Genomic DNA, 22,828 nt, shown 5'->3' on the forward strand with positions numbered 1-22,828 from the left:
ATTTATTTTAAGGGGGTTACACCAGCCGGTTTTTTCACAGGTTGCCAGTAGGGCACCCCATGATCGCTCTGTGTCATTCCATTTTACAGTTATGAGGTCCCAGGAGGACGTAGGTTGCCAATAAACAGTCCCCGTGGTTTCACAACCCCATTCTTTACAATACAGGGATTCTAGCCCTCCACACCTTCTAGCTTCTGAAAGGGACCGGCCATCCCGGGGACACACGTAGAAGGTGGAACTTGCCATTCTGGTCCTAGCCTTAGGGTAGCTGCATCCTATGGCTCCCCAGGTGATCTGTCTATAAGCGTTCTCATAGTTTGAGTCAGGGGGTCTGACTCTCTTAGAGGTTGATACATCGGTTTCTGGGATATCCCAGGACTCAAGACCGGCCGCCAGGGCACATACATCAGGTGTAAGAATGGGCCACCAAGTCCAAGGGGGCTGGACTTTTTCTGTCTTCCAGACAACGTTCCCAGTTTGGGACAGTACCTGCCAGGTGAGGGTCACAGGCTGGTGAGGGTTTTCACTCCAACTCGTTCTGCCGCCGCCGAAAACGCAGCTTAAGAGGATGATCAGTCTTTTCCAGCTCCCAAGACTCATCTGGTGCCGAGGGTGGTGCAGGCTTGAGGTGAGAAGCATGGACCCAGGCAGCGATACCGTCGACTTTTACTGCGGTCGGGGTGGTCAGCAACACCAGGTACGGGCCTTTCCACCGAGGCTCAAGGCTGCTGGGTCGGTGGCGTCTGACAAGCACTCGGTCTCCGGCCTGGAACGGGTGGGGGATTGTCACGGTACCGGGCTTGTACACCTCTTTGATCTGGTCCCAGATCTGGGTCCTCACAACTTCTAAAGCCTTTAAATGAGTAAATAAGACAGGGAGAAAATTATCATCGGGACCCAATGTCCCTCCAGACCCGAGTATGGGGGGCGGTCCCCCATAGAGAATTTCATAAGGAGTTAGACCAAACTGGCCAGGGGTATTCCTGGCTCTGAGCAGCGCTAAGGGAAGGAGGGCCACCCAGTCTTTTCCACCGGTCTCTAAGGCTAATTTGGTTAAGGTCTCTTTGATTGTCCTGTTCATTCTTTCTACCTGACCTGAGCTCTGGGGTCTATACGCACAGTGTAACTTCCAATTTATCCCCAGTTGAGTGGCCAGTCCCTGACTTATCTGAGCAACAAAGGCTGGGCCATTGTCTGACCCGAGTACCTTAGGGATCCCGAAGCGGGGTAGAATTTCCTCTAATATCTTTTTGCAGACGGTCAGGGCCGTTTCAGTTTTGGTAGGAAAAGCTTCTACCCATCCGGAAAAAGTGTCTATGAATACCAGCAGATACCTGTTTCCATACCGGCCAGGCTTTACCTCTGTGAAGTCTACCTCCCAGTATACGCCGGGTCGATCTCCTCGTTGTCTCTTTCCGATCTCTCGGTAGGTTGGGACCGCATTAGTCATGACACAAGCCTGACACCGACTGGTGACCTCGCGAACTACAGACTGGAGGTTCGGGATGAGGAGGCTGGTGCGGTTTACCAATTGGAGAAGCTTTTCTGGTCCTAAGTGTGTCAACTGATGCAACCGCTGAATAAATTCTTTCCCCCGGTCAGGGGTGAGCTCTCTTGGCTCGGCCTTAACCTGGGTGGGTTCGATTAGCTCTTGAGGTTTTGTAGTTTCTGCCAGCACTCTAGTCGACAGGGCGGCTTGTTTTGCAGCCTCGTCGGCCCTCCGGTTCCCGGTGGCCACAGGGTCATTTCCCCTCTGGTGGCCGGGGCAGTGGATAATGGCGACCCGCTTAGGGAGGTGAATGGCCTCTAGCAGGGCTAAAATTTCTTCCTTGTTTTTAATGTCTTTTCCTGCAGAAGTGAGCAACCCCCTCTGTTTATATATTGCCCCATGAATATGAGCAGTGGCAAAAGCATACCTGCTGTCGGTGTAGATGTTGATGTTTTTTCCTTCGGCCAGGCGTAATGCCTGCGTCAAAGCCACTAGTTCGGCCTTCTGGGCTGACGTACCTTCTGGCAGGCTGCTTGTCCACACCGTCCGCTTGCCATCTACGATGGCGGCCCCTGCTCTCCGTTTACCCTCCGCGATGAAACTGCTACCGTCCGTATACCAGGCTGGCACCCCGGGCAATGGCTGGTCCTTCAGGTCTCGTCGAGTTCCAGTTTCTTCGGCGAGGATCTCTGAGCACCTGTGTACTGGGGTGGCTTCCGACTCGACTGGTAGGAGGGTAGCTGGGTTCAGGACGGCAGGGGGTGCAAACGATATCCTTTCATTTAGCAGCAGGCTCTGGTAATGAGTCATCCTGGCATTGGTCATCCACCGGTCGGGGGGCTGCCGCACAATGCTTTCGAGGCTATGGGAAGCAATCACAGTCACATTCTGTCCCAAGGTTAACTTATCTGCGTCCTTGAGAAGGAGTGCCACGGCTGCAACCGCTTTCAGGCAGGTTGGCCACCCGCTAGCCACCGGATCCAATTTTTTTGATAGGTAAGCTACTGGCCGCCGCCAGGGTCCTAAAGTCTGAGTAAGCACTCCCCGGGCCACACCGGCCCTCTCATCTACGTATAGAGTAAATGGTTTGGTGAGGTCTGGGAGGGCCAAAGCGGGGGCTGACAGTAAGGCTTTTTTTATGTGGTCAAAAGCTTTCTGATGTTCCTCAGTCCAGGTAAAAGGGATGCTTTCCTTTGTTAAGGGATACAGGGGTGCAGCTAGGGAAGCAAACCCAGGGATCCAGAGCCTGCAGAATCCTGCAGTGCCCAGAAATTCACGGACCTGTCTGGGGGTCGTGGGAGCGGGGATCTTCATAACAGTAGCCTTTCGGGCCGGGGTCAGCCATCTTTTTCCCCCTTTGAGTAGGTACCCCAGATAGGTGACCTCTCTTTGGCAGAGCTGGGCCTTTTTAGCCGATACCCGGTACCCTAATTTACTCAATTCCTGTAGGAGCTTTTGTGTCCCTTCTTTGCAGTCTCTATATGTGGGGGCTGCCACCAAGAGGTCGTCTACATATTGGAGTAGCACTACCTGAGGGTTGAGGGCCCTAAAGGGGGCCAAATCTCGGTGGAGGGCCTCGTCGAAGAGAGTGGGAGAGTTCTTGAACCCTTGGGGCAGCCGTGTCCAGGTCAACTGACCTGCGTTACCTTTTTCTGGGTCTTTCCACTCGAACGCGAATAGCGGCTGGCTGCTGGGGTGTAGCTTGAGGCAGAAAAAGGCATCCTTGAGATCTAAGACTGAATACCAAGTGTGGCAGGGCGGAAGGGAACTCAGAAGGCTGTAAGGGTTTGGGACGGTGGGATGAATATCCTGTACCCTTTTATTAATTTCTCTCAGGTCTTGGACTGGCCGATAGTCATTGGTCCCTGGCTTTTTTACAGGTAGTAGAGGGGTATTCCAGGGCGATTGACAGGGCACCAAGACCCCTAGGTCTAAGAACCTCTGGATGTGGGGTCTGATACCTTCCCGGGCTTCCTTGCTCATTGGATATTGTCGAACAGCCACCGGTGAGGCACCTGATCTTAGTTCCACTACCACTGGTGGGACTTGATTGGCCAGTCCCATGCCTGCCCTCTCTGCCCATACAGTGGGAAAAAGTTGGAGCCAGGATGGGTCGATAGAGGAGGGACCTGGCTTTTCATGTAGCCGGTATTCTTCTTCTAGGTTCAGGGTCAGGCACAGTGTAGGGCGGTCTTCCCATGTTACTTGTGGGCCCTCAGCAGAAAACTGGATCTGGGCCTTTAGTTTGGTTAAGAGGTCCCTACCCAACAAAGGGGCGGGGCACTCGGGTATGACCAGAAAGGAGTGGGTCACCTGCTTATGTCCAGCCTTTAAAAGTCTCTTTGTGGTCCAGGGGTAGACTTTGCTCCCTGTTGCTCCTTGTACGACTGTCCGTCTGGACCCTACCCTTCCCAGGGGTTGGGTCAAAACCGAATGTTCAGCCCCTGTATCGACCAGGAACTCAATGGGAGTCCCCTCCACGGTCAGTGTTATCCTAGGTTCGGGGAGGGGGTCCGAACCTTGACTCCCCTAGTCATCTAGGGACAGAACTTTGGCTTCTCTGACGTTTTTCTTTCGGGGACATTCTCTTGCCCAGTGACCCTTTTCTTTACAGTATGCGCACTGGTCTTTGTCCAGAGGAGATCTTTTATCCCTAGGTGTCTTTCTTGCCTGGTTGCTCAAATTCCCTGTCTGCCTATCTTTAGAACCTTTTTCACTTACCACTGCGGCCAAAATCCTAGTCAAGTTTTTTTCTTGGCGCTTATCGCGCCGCCTTTCTCTCTCTTCTACCTCTTTTTTTTGTCTTTCTTCTCTTTCTTCTTCTGTCTCCCTTTTGTGGTACACCTTTTCTGCCTCCCTCACTAAATCTTGCAAGGAATAATCTTGGAGCCCCTCTAGCCTCTGTAACTTTTTTCTAATATCTGGGGCTGACTGTCCGATGAAGGCCATGGTAACTGCAGCCTGCTGCCCCTCAGAAGAGGGCTCAAACGGAGTGTATCTCCTATAGGCCTCCATTAGGCGTTCTAAGAAAACCGAAGGGGGTTCTGCCGGTCCTTGTAAGACCTCTCTTACCTTAGCCAAATTGGTGGGGCGCCGAGCTGCCCCTTTGAGACCTGCCACTAGAGTCCGGCGGTAGACCAGGAGACGCTCCCTACCTGCGGCTGTGTTGTAGTCCCACTGAGGTCGATTGAGGGGGAAGGCCTCATTAATGAGGTTGTCGAGTTGAGTAGGGGCCCCGTTGTCCCCCAGGACATTCTTGCGGGCCTCAAGGAGAATCCTTTCTCGTTCCTCCGTGGTGAAGAGAATCTGTAGGAGCTGTTGGCAATCGTCCCAGGTGGGCTGATGAGAAAACATAAGAGACTCAAGGAGCCCCGTGAGTCCTGCTGGATTTTCAGAAAAAGAAGGATGATTAGATTTCCAATTATAAAGATCTGCTGAAGAGAAAGGCCAATATTGCAGAGGGACTAGGCCATTGGGCTCGGCTGGGGGTCCTATGGCTCGGAGGGGTAAAATCACAGTGGAGTCAGGACCCGAGTCGTCTGCCGGACTGCGGGCACGGCGACTCCTGGTCCCCGCGGCTGGTCCCTCAGGATCGGAAATATCGGGCGCCTGGACCGGCGCCGGTCCGACCGCCTGAGGGGCCAGAGGAGGTGGCAGGGCTGCCGGATAGGGCGGGGGCTCAGAGAGAAGGAGCGAGTCGTCTGTTGCCGGGTAGATGGGGGGTCGGGGAGGAGCGGATGGCCTCTCTGGACTGGAGACGACAGCGACCTTGACAGAGGGCGGCATCCATGGTGGGGGACTCTGGGCGAGGTCTTGCCACACCACGATATATGGAACTTGGTCCGGGTGTCCCCCGATTTCCTGAAAGACAATCCTTTTAACTGCGGAAATGACAGAGACATTAAAAGTTCCTTCCGGCGGCCACCCGACACCGAACGTGGGCCACTCGGAGGAACAAAAGGTCCGCCATTTTCCCTTTCTGATTTCCACGGACAGATTGTGAGCCCTTGCTCTCACGTCCCTCCAGTGATCTAGAGTGAGGGAGAGAGGGGTAGAGTTATTTTGTCCCATTTCGAAGAGAGGGACCACGACACAGAGGCCTATCAGGAACAAAACAAAAAGAAACCAGAAACGGCGGCGAGATCGAGTAGCGTAGAGACAAAAGAAGGAGTCAGATGGCAGAGCGCGCCTCTCTAGACGCGGCAGTGGGATCAGAACATAATGATCCTCTCCTGAGGGGTCCACCAGGCGTCCCTGGTCCTCCCCTGATCCTGGGACGTCTCCCAGGATTACCGGGCGGTGAGCCCCCGAACACGTCTGTTCGCTACTCACACGTCGCTCCCAGAGCGATCAGCCCGGAACAAACTGAAACCAAAATGCGCGCACTCAGAGGGACAGTCAGAGTTACGGAGTCAGACACAGAAACGAGACACAGAGCGATCGCTGGCCAGCTTACCTCCCGTTGGTGGGTCGGTGGTCCTTGGGTGGGGGTCTGATCCCGGACGAGCCCCCAAATGAGAGACGCCTGATTTGGGCAATCAATCAGTCAGGAGAGACCCTCCCAAGGAACAACGAGACCACGGCTCCGGATGCAATTAGCAAGAGGTTTTATTGAACATACGGGTACCCGGGCGGCTCAGTCTCTCGGTAGACTGGCGCGCCGAGTAGAGTTTTTGAGCTTGTTTTATAGCAAAAAGCGCGGGTACAGAAGCGAGAAGCAAGGTAATTGGTTGGTTTAAACAAGGCCAGGGAAAAGCGCGGGTACAGAAGCGAGAAGCAAGGTAATTGGTCGGTTTAAACAAGGCCAGGGAAAAGCGCGGGTCATGTGGGAGTTCTTGAAACAGCTGAAGGGCGCCCTGGAAACTGCTGTTGATTTTTTTTTTTTTTTTACTAGGGTATTTTTCTGTGCCTTGCGGAATGGCGTTACTGCGGCTAGCTTGGAAAACACTTCTTTCACCTTCAGAATTGTTCTTTTTTTTAAAGAATGTTTTGACTATTTGGGGTCCCTTGAGATTCCTCATGAATTTAGGATGCATTTTTCTATTTGTGCAAAAAATGTTGGGATTTTGATAGGGATAGCATTGAACCTGTAGGTTGCTTTGGGTAGTATTGACATTTTAACAATATTATGTCTTCCAATCCGTGAGTATGGGATGTGTTTCCATTGATTTATGTCTTCTGTAATTTCTTTAGCAATGTTTTCTAGTTTTCGTTGTATAAGTCTTTCACCTCCTTGGTTAAGTTAATTCCTAAGTGTTTTATTCTTTTTGATGCTATTGTACAAGGAGTTGTTTTTGTAATTTCCTTTTCAGATTTTTTATTGTTAGTGTATAAAAATGCAACTGATTTTTTGTGTGTTGACTTTGGTATCCTGCTACTTTGCTGAACTCATTTATTAGTGCTAAAAATTTTTTTGTGGAATCTTTTGGGTTTTCTGCTTACAAGATTACATCATCTGTGAACAGAGATAATTTTACTTTTTCATTTCAAATTTTACTGTCTTTTATTTCTTTTTCTTGTTTAATTGCTTTAACTAGGATTTCTAGTATTATGCTCAATAGAAGTTGTAAAAATTGGCATCCTTGCCTGGTTCCTGATCTTAAGGAAAAGCTCTCAGTCTTTTACCAATGAGTATAACATTCTGCAGCATTGTCTTTAATAGTAAAAGATTGGAAGCAATCTAAATATCCAGCAAAATTATGATATACCCACACAGTGGAGTATTACGTAGCTATAAAAATAGTGAGCCAGCTTTTTGTGTGCCATTAAGGAAGATTCTAAGATGTATTGTTAAGAGAAAATGGTAAGGTGCATAATAATGGTGAAAGAATGCTATCATTTGCATGAGAGAATACACAATTGTTTCAAAATAATCAAGAATCTGGGAACACTACCTCTGGTAAGGGAACTCTGTGACATAGGATAGGGAAGAACATCCTTTTGTCCTTTGTGAATTTTATAACATGTGCTTGCCTTATTTATTCAAAAAATAATTTAAAATTTAAAACTTGAAAAACACAGGGGAAACGCAGCATCAAAACATTCCATCTAGTCAAAAATGCTCATTCAACATTTATGCAATGTGAAAAAAGCAGGCCACCTAATAGGATAAATATGATCTCAAATAGGTAAAAATATATCTATGTATGAGTGTCACAGGAAAATGACTGTAAGGATATACCCCCAAAGTGATAACTCTGTTATCTCTCTGTGGTGAAATTAGTAGTGATTTTTATTTTGTTCTGAATGCTTTTTCCATGTTATATGGGTTTCTATAATGATCGCTTTTTTTTTTTTTTACATAATTAGAAAACAATTTTTAAGAAAAGACTATATAAATTTGTCTTTCATTGTTTTTTTATTTTTTATTTTTGTGGCAGCTGGTCAGTACAGGGATCCAAATCCTTGCCTTGGTGTTCTAACACTATGCTCTAACCAACTGAGCTAACCAACCAGCCCCAAGTTTGTCTTTCTTTATGCAGAAGTTCTGAGTTGGTGCAACCTTTGTAACTCAAATTCTCTTTTTCTGGTTAATCTCCAATTGGCAGAGAGGGATCCTAAAACCAAGATTTTACACTTTCCTTGCCTGAGATCCTCATAACAGTAAATTCATAGTTAAACTTTCCTAGGTAGATCATCAAAGAATGCTATGATAAATCCTTTACAAAAATACTTCACAATGGGATAATCATTACCTAACTTATGTAATTGATAAGTTCATACTTCACATATGAGGGGTCTTCAAAAAGTTCATGGAAATATTCATATTATCTTTTAATTCTATTTTCCCACGAACTTTTTAAAGTGCCCTGTATATTTATTTTCTTAAATCAGCAAGCCCCTACAAGCTTTCAGGAACTTGCATATGATTAATTGTGCTTGTTTCCCTCTATTGATGTTAATTTGTGTGTTGTCAAACAGTGACTGGATTCCTTTTCCGCCACTCCCCCATTAAGAATGGCATTCACTTCAAAGTTAACTCCTCCTGTTCAAATAGAAGTCCTGTAAGTCTTCAGCACATTGCTTCCCCGAAAATTTGATCCTAAGGAATCACAGGCTATTATAAGTCACAATTGTTTCCTTTTCTAATTTGGAAGGTCCCAAACTGAAGAGGCCACCAGAGACTAGCTAATTTGGCTGATGAAGAAACAGAGGCCCAGAGAAGATAAATTGAGGTAAAAACTGGAACCAGTCACCCCATTACCTGGCAGACACTCTGGGTTCTTTCTCCACTGTCTTTTCTGAGAATTTTGACCATGTGAGACAATGTGAAAGAGAAGCTGAGTGTGGTAGCCAGCCTCTAAGTTATTCCCCAGTGACTCCCCATGTCCCAGATTCACAGCCCATATTGAATAAGGCTGACATGTGCAACCAAAAGGTTATTGTGAGAATGTGATATGTAAATTCCAAGGCCAGGTCATAAAATATATTGTTGCTTCCACTTTGCTTTTTCTTCGAATACTCACTCTGGGAGAAGCCAGTCACCATGTTGTAAAGATGCTTAGGCAGCCCTGTGGAGAGGTCCATGTGGCAAAGAACTGAGGCCTCCTGCCAACAGCCATCACGAACTTACCAGTCATGTGAGTGCACCATCTTGAAAGTGGGTCCTCCAGCCTCCGTCAAGCCTTCAAATGAGACTGTAGCCCTAATCAACATCTGACTACAACCTCCTGAGAGCTCCTGAGCCAGAATCACCTAGCTAAGCTGCTCTTGGATTCCTGACCCAAAGAAGCTATGTGAGATAATAAATGCTTATATTTTTTTAAGATGCTAAGTTTTGGGGGTAATTTCTTATGCAGCAGTAGATAAAGGAGCAATGTTCCTAAAACTGTGGGCCTTATAACATCTACCTCAAAAATCCCCTCAGTTGCCTGTTAAAAGTGCAGGTTCCTGGTCCAGTCCCAGCCAACTGAATTAGAATATGTCAGGGCTATGCCCAGGAATTGGAATTTTTTTTTTTTTAAAGATGACTGGTAAGGAGATCTTAACCCTTGACTTTGTGTTGTCAGCACCACACTCTCCCAAGTGAGCCACGGACTAGCCCAGAAACTGGATTTTGACAAGTTCCCCTAATTGTTCCTATGGACTCTATGGAGTCTTCCCAAACTGCAGCTATTTTGGTAGCACTTCAGCACATAAATATTTAAAAGTTTTTTAAAAAAATTATTTTCACATGCAGAAAAAACACAATATTTTCCTAATATATGCTAAAACATGAGCACTGTTTCCTGTCTTCCTGCCCATACCTTATGGCAAAATATGACTCTCCTCCATGGCCAAAATAAACCATAAAGAACTAGAGAATAGGACATGTAAAAATACAGAGGACACATTATCATAAAACACTGTAATAAGACACACAAACTTGAAATGTATTATAGATCTAAGTGCAAAAGCTAAACCTATAAAACTTTCTGAGGAAAACACAAAGGAGAAAAATCTTTGCAACCTTGGGGTAGACAGATTTTTTGATCTCACAAAAAGCACAAACCATAAAAGGAAAAAAATGGACACATTGGATATTATCAAAATTTAATATTTTTTCTCTTTGAAAGGCGCTGTTAAGAAAATAAAAATGTAAGCCACAAAATTTAAAAAAATATTTATAATACATATATCTAACCAGGATTTGTATCAAGAATATATCAAGACTTTCTCTTAAGAATGAGAACAAGAAAAGGATGCCCATTCTCACCACTCCTATTTAATGTAGTATTGTAAGTAGTAGCCACAGCAGTCAGGCAAGAGAAGGAAATACAGGGCATTCAGATTGGAAAAGATGAAGTCAAACTGTCCCTGTTTCCAGATGACATGATCTTATATGTAGAAAAGCCCAAAGACACCACAAAAAACTCTTAGAGTTAATAAAGGATTTCAGTAAAGTTGCAGGATACAAAATCAACACACGAAAATCAGTAGCATGTTTATATTCCAAAAACAAACTAGCAGAAAAAGAAATCAAGAAAGCTATCCTGTTTACAATAGTCACCAAAAAAATGAAATACCTGGTTCTCAATTTAGCTGAAGAGGTGAAAGATCTCTACAACAAGAACTACTAATCACTGCTGAAAGAAATTAAAGAGGACATAAAAAGATGGAAAGACATTCCATGCTCTTGGACTGGAAGAATTAATATTGTGAAACTGTCCATACTACCCAAAGTCATCTACAGATTCAACACAATACCTATGAAAATACCAATGACATTCTTCACAGAAATAGAAAAAAAAAAATCCTAACATTCATATGGAACAACAAAAGACCCCAAATAGCCAAAGCAATCCTGAGCAATAAGTAAGTAAATAAATAAAAAAGCTGGAGACATAACACTACCTGACTTCAAATTATACCACAAAGCTATAGTAATCAAAACAGCATGGTACTGGTATAAAAGCAGACACTCAGACCAATGGAACAGAATAGAGAACCCGGAAATCAACCCACATACTTACAGCCAACTGATCTTTGACAAAGGCACAAAGAACATGCATTGGGGAAAGACCATCTCTTCCATAAATGGTGCTAGGAAGACTGGACATCTATATGTGGAAGAATGAAACTAGACCCATACCTCTCATCCTATACCAAAATCAAGTCAAAAGGGATAAAAGACTTAAATATAATACCTGAAAGTATAAGACTACTAAAAGAAAACATGGGGGAAACACTTCAGGAAGTAGGACTGGGCAAAGTCTTTACGAATACAACCCCCAAAAAACAGGCAACAAAAGGAAAAATAAACAAATGGGATTATATCAAACGAAAAAGCTTCTGCACAGCAAAAGAAACAACAGAGTAAAAAGACAACTTACAGAGTGGGAGAAAATATTTGCAAACTATGCATCCAATAAAGGATTAATATCCAGGATATATAAGGAACTCAAACAGTGTAACAGTAAATAAACAAATAACCTGATTAAAAATGGGCAAAAGAGCCAAATAAGCATTTCTCAAGGGAAGATATACAAATGGCCAACAGACACATGAAAAAGTGGTGAACGTCACTAGGCATCAGGAAAATGCAAATCAAAATCACACTGAGATATCATCTCACCCCAGTTAGACTGGCTATTATCAAAAAGACAGAAAATAAGAAATGTTGGCAAGGATGCAGAGAAAAGGGAACCCTCCTACACTGTTGGTGGAACTGTAAGTTGGTGCAGCCATTATGGAAAATGGTATGGAGTTTCCTCAAACAACTACAGATAGAACTGCCTTGTGATCTTTTTTTTTTTTTTTTTGTCGTTTTTTCGTGACCGGCACTCAGCCAGTGAGTGCACCGGTCAGTCCTATATAGGATCCGAACCCGCGGCGGGAGCGTCGCCGCGCTGCCAGCGCAGCACTCTACCAAGTGCGCCACGGGCTCGGCCCAGAACTGCCTTGTGATCTAACAATTCCAATGCTGGGTATATACCAAAAGGAATGGAAATCATCATGTCGAAGGGATATCTGTACTCCCATGTTTATCGCATCTCTATTTACAATAGCCTAGAGTTGGATCCAATCTAAATGTCCATTACTGGATGACTGGATAAGGAAAATGTGGTGTATTTACACAATGGAATACTACTCTGCCATAAAAAAGGATGAAATACTGCCATCTGCAGTAATGTGGATGAACTTAGAGAAAATCATGTTAAGTGAAATAAGCCAGGCACAGAAAGAGAAATACTGCACATCCTCACTTATAAGTGGTAGCTAAAATAAATAAATAAATAAACAAATATAATTTTATTTTATTTATTTATTTATTTATTTTTATGTGACCGGTAAGGGGATCGTAACCCTTGGCTTGGTGTCGTCTGCACCACGCTCAGCCAGTGAGCGCACCGGCCATCCCTATATAGGATCCAAACCCGCGGCGGGAGCGCCGCACTCTCCCAAGTGAGTCACGGGGTTGGCCCAATTTTTTTTTAAAAAGTAATCATACTAATATGCTGAACTTTCAGAAGAAGAGAACAGAACCAAGGTTACCAGAGGTGGGGATGGGAAGGGAGGTAAAGGAGGAATTGGTAAAATGCCACAAAAATTGATTACATTGTGTTATGTTGAATATACTAATTATCCTGATTGGAACCTCACATATTGCATGTGGGTATTGATATACAGATATGTACAATCAACTATGCTGTACCCAAATGATATGTACAATCATCTTTGTTCCAATTAAAAATAAATAAATAAAAATAAAATGAGTTAAGTTCTCAGGAAGTAGAACACTACAGCAAAAAAAAAAATAATAATAATTCCAGTTTTCAGCAAAAAAATTGTGATACATGCAAAGAAACAAAATGTATGCCCTACACATTGGGGGGGGGGGGTAGGAGGGGACAACAGAAACGGTCCCTGAAGAAGCCCAGTCATTGGACTTAGTAAACAAATACTTTGTTTACTAAGTCCAAAGAGCTCAAGAAAACCAGATATAAAGAACTAAAGGAAAGAATGAGAGCAATGTCTCACTAAGTAGAGAATATTGATAACAAGATAGAAATTATTAAAAGGAATCAAGGAGAAATTCTGGAGTTAAAAGTAAAATAATGGAAATAAAAAATTCACTAGAGCAGATTTGAGCAGGCAGAGAAAGAATCAATAAACATGAAAATAGGTCAGTTGAGATTATTCAGTCTGAGGAAGAGGAAAAAAAAGGTGAAGAAAAAATAAGCAGAGCCTCAGAGACTGTGGGGTGCTGTCAGGCATACCAACGTGGGCATAATGGAATCCTGGAAGGAGAGGAGAAAGAGAAAAGGGAAGAAGTAATATTTGAAGAAACAATGGCTCAAAACTTACAAAATTTCATAGAAAACACTAATCTACACATTGAAGAAGCTCAATGAACTCCAGAGGAGGACAAATTCAAAGAGATCCACACCTAGATAGATCCTAATTGAACAGTAGAAAGACAAAGACAAAGAAAATTTTGAAAGCAGAGAGAAGCAACTTTCACATACAAGGAATGCTCAATAAGATAAATAGCTGATTCTCATCAGAAACCTTGGGGCTCAAAAGGTGGTAGGATGACATATTATTCAAGGTTCTAAAGAAAAAAAGCTGTCAACGAGGAACTCTGTATCTGCCAAAACTATCTTTCAAAAATGAAGGAGAAATTAATACATTCCCAGGTAAACAAAAACTGAGAGATCTGTCACTAGGAGACCTGCCCTATGAGAAATACTAAAGAGAATCCTTCAGGCCAAAATAAAAGGGCACTAGACAGTAATTCAGACCTATGTGAGAAAATAAAGAACATCAATAAAGGTTGCTACATAACTAAATATAAAAGATGGTATAAGGGTATTTTTGGTTTGTAACTCCTGTTTATTATCTGATTTAAAAGACAACTGCATAAAGTGATAATTATAAATCTATGTTTGTGGGCACACAATGCATGAAGATGTAATTTGTGACAATTACAGCTTAAGTGGGGGAGGAATGGAGATATATAGGAGCAAAGTTTTTGTATAGTATTGACATTAAGTTGGTATTAATCCAAACTAGATTGCCCTAAATTGAGGTGTTAATAGTACTCTCCAGGGCAAACACTAAGAAAATAACTCAAAAATATATAGTGAAATAAATGACAAAGGAAAGAAAATGGGACACTAGAAAATATATATTTAATACAAAAGAAGACAATAATGGAGGGACTGAGAAACAAAAAGACTTAAGACACTGAAAACAAATAGCAAAATGGCAGTGTAAATCCTACATTGTCAGTGATTACATTAAATTTAAGTGTATTACTCTCCAATTAAAAGTCAGAGACTGGCAGAATGGATACAACACCGTGATCCAAGATATATTCTATCTACAAGGGTCTCATTTTAGATTCTCAGACACAAATATGTTGAAAGTAAAAGGATGGAAAAAGTTATACCATGCAGAAAGTAAACAAAAGAGAGCTGAAGTGACTATGCTGATATCAGACAAAATAGACTTTAAGACAAAAATTGTCACTAGAGACAAAGAAGGACTTTTTATAATAAAAGAGCCAATCCATCAAGAATATATAACAATTGTAAGCATACATGCACTTAGTGACTAAGCCCCAAAATAGCGCTGAAGAGAAAAAGGACAGATTTGAAGGGAGAAATAGACCATTCAATAGTCGGAGATGTCATACTGCACTTTCAATAATGAATAGAACAACTAGACAGAAGATCACCAAGGAAATGGAAGACTTGAACAACACAATAAACCAACTATTTCTAAGAAACATCTATAGAACACTCCACCTAACAACAGCAGAATACACTTACTTCTCGAGTGGCTCATGGAATAGTCTTCAAAACAGACCATATGTTAGACCATAAAACAAGTCTCAACAAATTTAAAAGGATTGAAATCATATAAAGTATTTTCTCTGACCACAATGGAATAAAATTAGAAATCAGTAACAGATGGACATTTGGAAAATTTATAAGAATGTGGAAATTAAACAACACACTCCTAAGTAACAAATGGGTAAAATAATTAACGAGGAAAATTAGAAAATACTTTAAATGAGTGAAAACAAAAACACAAGTTTTGAGTCACAATACTTGTATCGTGGAGAGAAAACCACCATTTCTTCAGTGATGACTACTCAGATACCCTGAGCTGCTTCTGCTTGATGAGCTATTCCTTAGGTCTGGCCAGGTTTACTGGCTGCAAACCACCTCTTTCTCCTGCTTATTAAAACGCTCTCTGGGAACACATCCTTTTAAAGGTCATGGTATTATTAGGAGTGTTTTGGAGTTTGTCTTTTGAGCCAGCTACATAGTTGTTCTCTCTGTCCTCTTTACGTCTCTCTCTTCTCATTGATTAGACATCTTGTATTTTATGGAGCAATAAAATGTGACAAAGGAATTGTTTAAAATTGTACACTTTTACATTGTTTAACAAGGTCTTAACCTCCTAGCCAAGATGCCTTTCTGCTGGCTTCTGTGACAAAGTCAGGAGGTACTTAATAGACCCCAGCACAGTGCCGGTGACCTGGGAGTGACTCTAGATGGAAATAACCCACTGGCTAGCAGATCGGGGGACTACCACCAAAGATTTATTTTTCCCTTTTCAGTTTACTTAATCGGATAAGATTTAAGTTCCAAAGAAAACAAAACAAATCTTGTAATGAATTTAAATTCATGGGCTTCCTTTTTTAAAAAAAAATTAAGTGCCATTTTCATAACTAGTAGAATATTGTCTTGACAAAAAATAGGATTTAGAACACAGTTGTTTGGGAAACTGCTTGTACATAGCAAATAGTTTTTATTTTAAGTATTTCAGGCTAAGGGGCAGCTTGTCAGTCTATTCTGGCCTCTATTTTAAAATATTCACTTTTGTTTTAAGAATCCAAGGGGAGGAAATCGTGATGCATTGCTCTGGTGTGAAATAAAACCCATCTGGCTTTTGGCATGTCCCCATTTTCCAGACAGATGGGTAATGTGGTTGGCTGTAGGCAGCTGCCTTTACAATATTTCTATCCACTCAAGGGTGTCTCAAAGATCAGAGATATAAATGAACATGGGCTATATTTTTCTTGGCCAATAATCTAGTTCAGACATAGCTTTAGAACAGGGGTTCTCAGTGTGGTTTCAAGTAGAAGCATCGCCTGGGAACTTGTTAGAAATGAAAACTCTCAGGCTTCACCCTAGTACTGATGAATTAGAAGACTCTGGGGGTGGGGCCCAGTGATCAGTGGTTTAACAGCTCTCTGGTGAATGCTGTCACATACTCAAAGATAGAACTACTGCTTCAGAAAAATATAACAATGTTTCTAAGAAATGTAAGAAAAAATATAGCAATTAATTCTCTAAGGTATTTTTTTTAGCGCTTACTGTGTACTAAGTACTGTGCTCCCACTTTTCAGGGGGTGCCCTTGAAAGGCCTCCCTAGAGGAGGCAGGGAATATCCAGGCACAAAGCTGGCTGTGGGCTGGCTACAGTCTGGACAGTCTGGGGCAGACTGCTGCGAGGCCTCAGCTGCTGTGTCTGAACAGAAAGTCAGGCCCAGTGGAGGAACACTGCCCCCTTTTCCCCCAAGATGCTGATAGTCCTCTTATGTGAAATCTCTCACTTTAAATGTTGGAAATTAACTTTAAAAGTAATTATTTTGAAAAAACAGCTTTATTGATTTATAATTCTCATACCATCAATTCACCCATTTAAAGTGTACAATTCCATTTTTTAGTATATTCACAGGGTTGTGCAACTATCACATCTAATTTTAGAACATTTCTCCCCTCTAGAAGAAACCCCACATGCATTAGCAGTCAATACCCATTCCCCATCTCCACCCCCACTCTTAGCAACAACTAATCTATTTTCGGTCCCTGTGAATTTGCCTGTTTTGGGCATTTCATATAAATAAAATCATACAATATGTGGCCTTCTGTGTCTGCATTGTTTCACTTAACACAATGTTTTAAAGGTTTATCTGTGTTATAGCATGAATCAGTACTTCATTTCATTTTATTGCCAAGTAGTATTCCATTGTATGAATATACCACATTTTATGTTTTCATTCATATCAGTTAATGAACAATTTTTGGCATTAGGAATAATGATGCTATGGGCAATTGTGTACAATTTTTTTTTTTTTTGCAGCTGGCCAGAACAGGGAACTGAACCCTTGACCTTGGTGTTACAAGACTGCACTCTAACAACTGAGCAAACCGGCCAGCTAGTGAACAAATTTTGTATGGAGTGTTTTTATTTCTCTTAGGTATATACCACAGATTGGGATTGCTGGGTCATATGGTAAGTCTATTTTTAACTTTTGAGGAATTGCCAAGCTGTTTTCCATAGTAGCTGCACTATTTTACATTCCCACTAACTGTGTACAGGGATTTCTATTTCTCCACATTCTTGCTAACACTAGTTATTGTCTGTCTTTTTAATTCTAACCATTCTCGTGGGTTTGAAGTGATATCTCACTGTGTTTTTGATTTGCATTTTCCAAGTGACTAGTGATGTTGAGCATTTTTTCAGGTGCTTATTGATTACTTATATATCTTTGGAGAAATGTTTATTCAGATCCTTTGCCCATTTTTAAATTGGGTTATTTGTCTTTTTATTATTGAGTTGCAAGAGTTGTTTATATATTTTGAATGCAAGGCTTTTATCAGATAAACGATTTGCGAATATTTTCTTCTATTCTGTGGGTTATCTATTCATTTTTTTATGGTATCCTATACAATATAGAAATTTTTAACTTTGGTATAGTCCAGTGTATCTAGTTTTTTCTTTCATTGCTTGTGCTTTTGATGTCATGTCTAAGAAACCATTGCCTAATGCAAAGTCATGAAGGTCTACTCCAATACTTTCTTTTAAGAATTTTATAGTTTTAACTCTTAAATTTAAAAGTAATTCTTTCTAACCCTCCAGACTACTCAAAACACATCTTTATACCAGATTTGGCTTACGGTCACAAGGTGACCAAATGTCAAGGTTTGCTTGGGACTGAGGGGTTTCCCAGGATGTGGAACTTTCAGTGCTAAAATTAGAAAAGTTCTGGGCAAACCAGGATGAGTTGGTCACCCTACTTATGGTCCTCCAACTTGCAACCATGATATACACCATTATCCCTGCTTTTCACAGATTAAAATAGATCCTGGATCCCTCCCTACCCAGATGAGAGATCGGTTTGTTTCAAATCAGTTTGACAAAAGTTTAAATTCAGTTTAACAAATAGTTTAATAGTTTAATTCAACTTAACAGATAGTTTAACTATTTATTGAGTGCCCACACTGCAAAACTCTGAGGTTGAGTGTAGTGAGGGGTATGACAGTGAATCAGAAGTGAATTCTTTGTTCAAGGTTATTCCCACAGCCTATAAGAAATTTTCTTTCCAAAATAGTTCTGATTTACTTTCTGACTTTTCAGGTCCATTTTTTTGCTTCTGCAGTTTCATGAAAACTCCAGGTGAAAGTGGGCTAAAAAATGGGTGGAATAATAATTACCTAGCAAGTATTTGAGGGAACATACTAAATTTAGGAAATCTCCATTTCCCTATTTTGAAGGAAATTTTATAATAAAAGAAAAAATTCTATAATATAAGGAAGGAGAAATCTTATATTTGAGACCTTACAGAATCACATTACAAGGTGTGTGTCAGCTCTTTATTTTAAGGAACATCTAATAGCTGAAATTATAATCTGCTTACTTTTGGATATTGAGAGGTTATCTAATGAAATTAGTGTTTTTTTCAAGGTGGACAATGAAATGGTTTAGTTATTGATTAGTTAATTAAATTGATTTAGTTATTATTCCTGGGCATATGACCTCACATTGCAGGGGTCTATAGTTACTGTAAGCCAAGTCTTTTTTAAAAATCACTTAAAAAAAATGATACGATAAGTGGTTAAGTTGTGGCAATGACAAATACAAATACACACAACTGAGGAAAGCAACTGTCTTCATGTTTTCTGGAATGGTGCTCATGGGTTGGCTTAACATTGTCAGTGGCTATTATTTTAATTGTGGTAAAATAAACAGAACATGAAATTACCCTTTAATCTTTTTTTTTATAGTAAAAAACACGTAATATCAACTTTACCTTCTTAAGCACTTTTTTTTTTTTTTTGGCAGCTGGCCAGTACAGAGATCCAAACCCTTGACCTTGGTGTTACACCACCATGCTCTAACCAACTGAGCTAACTGGCCAGTGACCATTTTAACCATTTTTAAGTGTACACTACAGTAGTGTTAATTATATGCACATTGTTATGCAACAGTTCTGTAGAACTTTTTCATCCTGAAAAACTTAAATTCTTTACCTATTGAACAATTCCCCATTCACCCCTCTCCTCAGCCCCTGGTAACCACATTCTACTTTCTGTCTCTATGTTTGACTACTTTTCATACCTCATGTAAGGGAAATCATACACTATTTGTCTTTTTGTGACTGGCTTATTTTACTTAGCAACATGACCTCAAGTTTTATCCGTGATGTAGTGCATGAAAGGATTTCCTTCTTTTTAAAGGCCAAATAATATTCCATTGTAAGTATATTACACATTTTCTTTATCCATTCATACATCGATGGACATTAGGTTGCTTCCACCTCTTGGCCATTGTGAATAATGCAGCAATGAACACAGGTGTGCAAATATCCCATCAAGATCCTGTTTTTAATTCTTTGGAATATATACCAAGTAGGGGGATTGTTGGATCATATGGTATATTAGTCCATTTTCTGCTGCTTATAACAGAATATCTGCAACTGGGTAATTTACAAGGAAATGAAATTTCTTTCTTACAATTTTGGAGTCTGTGAAGTCCAAATGCCAAGGGTGCATCTGGTGAGGACATTCGTTTTTCCTTTCTTTTTCTTTGGGCAGGGGGGAGTGGCGCAGCTGGTTTGTATGGGGAACTGAACCCTTAACCATGGTGTTAACAGGCTGTGCTCTAACCACCTGAGCTAACCAGCCAGCCAGCAGTGAGGGTTTTCTTGATGGGGACTCTGTACAGAGTCCTGTGGCGGCTCAGGGTATCACATGAAGAGGCTGGCAAGAGCTCTTTTATGTACTCTCCTTATAAAGCCACGAGTGCCATTCCCATGACAGCCCACTGAACCATTAACCCATTACCCCACGAACAGATTAATCCATTCACAAGGCATAGTCATCATGATCTAATCACCTCTTTAAGGACCCACCTTTAAACACTGCCATAGTCTGGTTTCCCACTCTCTTAATACCCTTACAATGGGATCAAGCTTCAATGAATTTTGGGGGAACATTTAATCCACAGCATATGATAACGCTGTTTTTAATTTTTTGAGGAATTTCCATACTGTTTTCCACAGCAGCTTTACCATTTTACGTCCTTTAATTTTTAACTCTATAATTCAGTGGCATTAAGTACCCTCACAATGTTGTACAGCCATCACCACTACACATTTCCATAACTTTTTCATTGCCCCAAACAGAAACTCTGTACCCATTAAACAATAGCCCCAATTTCCTTCTTTCTCCCCAGCCCCTGGTATTCTCTATTCTCCTTTCTGTCTTTATAAAAACTGTTCTATTTTAGGTACCTCATATGAATGTGATCACACAATATTTGTCCTTTTATGCTGCCATATTTCACTTAGCATAATGTTTTCAACATTCATCCGTGTTGTAGCATCTATCAGAATTTCATTTCTTTTAATGGCCAAATGATGTTCCATTGCATAGATATACCACATTTTGTTTATTCATTCATCTGTTGGTAGACACTTGGGTTGTTTCCACCATTTGGTTATTGCGAATAGTGCTGCTATGAATGTTGGTGTACTAATAACTGTTGAGTCCCTGTTTTCAATTCTTTTAGTTGGAAGTGGAATTGCCAGATCATATAGTAATTCAATGTTTAATTGAATTGCCAGATCATATAGTAATTCAATGTTTAACTTTTTAGAGAAGCCTCAGTGGCAAATTTTAAAAGTGATATAGCTCAAACAGCTGAGATGGAAGTGAAGATGATATGCTCTGGAAAAAACTGAGTTAAGTGAGTCAAAAAGTAGATCTAGCATGATAAAGGCACTGCCATTGAAGATGTATGTCTATGGCTCAAATAAAATAGCCACATAAATATAATGGAGAAAAGGAGTATTTATAAATGAGTTACTGTTTATGTAATATGCCATTTTAAATGTATATAGCCACATTAATAAATTAAAATTTTTAACAGTCATTGAACATTTTTATCTATTGCTATAGAATGTACTATATTAAGTTGGCTCAAAAGTTGTTTTCTTTACTTTTTTAAAATTAAACTTTTATTTTTAAAAAATTTTTATTAGCATATTCATTGTTACAAATCATACTTATTCTTTATGCCCCTTATCCAATCACCCCGTCCCCTTCCCATCTCCCTTCTCCCTACCCCTTCTCCCTCTTCTCCCTCCCTCTTCTCCCCCTGCCCCTGCCCCCAATAACCAAGTTTTGTTCTCTCCATTTGATAGATTAACTGTCCCTCTGTTGGTTTGTTGCCTAGATGGTCTGTCTGGCACTGAGACAGGTGTGATCAAGTCCTCCCTTATTATCATAAATCAGATGCTTCTTCTATTACTCAAAGTGTGCTTTGTGAAGAGAGAGGACCTCTGTTTTTTTTGGTCTCCACTGACAGTTGAGAGTCTGGTGTGTGATCTGCAGGGTGGCTGTGACTGCTATTATAGAGACTAGCCGTTTTTGTGGCAGCCATTGCAATTGCAGTGGCTGTGGTTGACTACCTATGTGGAAATGGTGTTTTTGGTGTGCTCTTTACCTGGTTGAAGCTGGGTTTGGCTTCTCCTGGCTCCATACCGCAGGACCCCGGCAGGGCCCCAGGTTGGTGGCAACAGCTTGCCTAATTGTAGCTGGGTTCGGCTTCCCCCCGCTCCGTGCCTCAGGACCCCAGTGAGGCCCCGTGGTGGTGGTAGCAGCTTGCCTAGATGGGGCTGGGTTTAAAATTAAACTTTTAATTTTGGATTTATAGGAGAGTTGTAAAGATAGAACAGAGTTCCAGTATACCCTTCACTCAGATTTTTCCTAATTTTTTGATATTGTATATATTTAAGATGTACAACTTGATGATTTGATATATGTATACATTGTGAAATAATCACCACAATCAAATTAATTAACATATTCATCACTTCACATATATTAGTCACCATTTTTGCATGTGTGTGATAAGAACACTTAGGACCTACTCTCTTAGCAAATTTCAAGTATTAGTACAGTATCATTACCAATAGTCACCATACTAAACATTAGAACTACAGAATTTATTCATCTTGCGTAACTGAAGCTTTGTGCCCATTGATCAACATTTCCCCATATTCCTCTCTCCCCAAAAGCTTGCTTATATATCTTATATCTCAGATCCTGCTTATAATGGGAGGTTGACATATATTTGGGCCCATATAATAATTGGTTATGCACATGAATATTCATTGTCTAGTTTAATCTTTATAACAGACCTGTTGGTGGGTATCATTGTCCCTATTTTACATGGTGCAGCTGAGACTCAAAGTGGTAAAATAACTTGTCTGTGGTCACACAGGTAGTAAGTCACAGAGCCAAGTCTGTCTGACTCCAAAGCTGGTACCATTACACAGTGGCCAACAGCTTGGCAGGGTGATAGCCTCCTTGTAGGGTGGGAGGGAGGTATAGAACAGGTGCCCTGCCTTGATCTTACAATGTAACTGAGAGAGAGAAGGCATACATGTATTCAACAACAGAAAATATACTTCAAAACTTGAATAATGATTAGCAGGAATAAATACTTGCTTGGTTAAGAATGTAGAGAGTGCTTGCTTAGAGCACAGCCTTTTAACACCAAGGTCACAGGTTTGGATCCCTGTACCAGCCAGCCACCAAAAAAAAAAAAAAGA

General features: G+C 41.4%; 1 protein-coding gene across 1 annotated transcript; it reads right to left on the bottom strand.

Moving 5' to 3' along the window:
* LOC134370911 (uncharacterized) lies at window positions 1-5,560 on the bottom strand. Its single transcript, XM_063087853.1, is given in 1 exon segment — window positions 1-5,560. A coding segment is annotated over 1 exon segment (5,037 nt). The 3' UTR covers window positions 1-523.
* Window positions 5,561-22,828: the final 17,268 nt, after the last annotated feature.

Source organism: Cynocephalus volans, chromosome 2, assembly GCF_027409185.1.
Source record: "Cynocephalus volans isolate mCynVol1 chromosome 2, mCynVol1.pri, whole genome shotgun sequence".
Taxonomy (NCBI): Eukaryota; Metazoa; Chordata; class Mammalia; order Dermoptera; family Cynocephalidae; genus Cynocephalus; species Cynocephalus volans.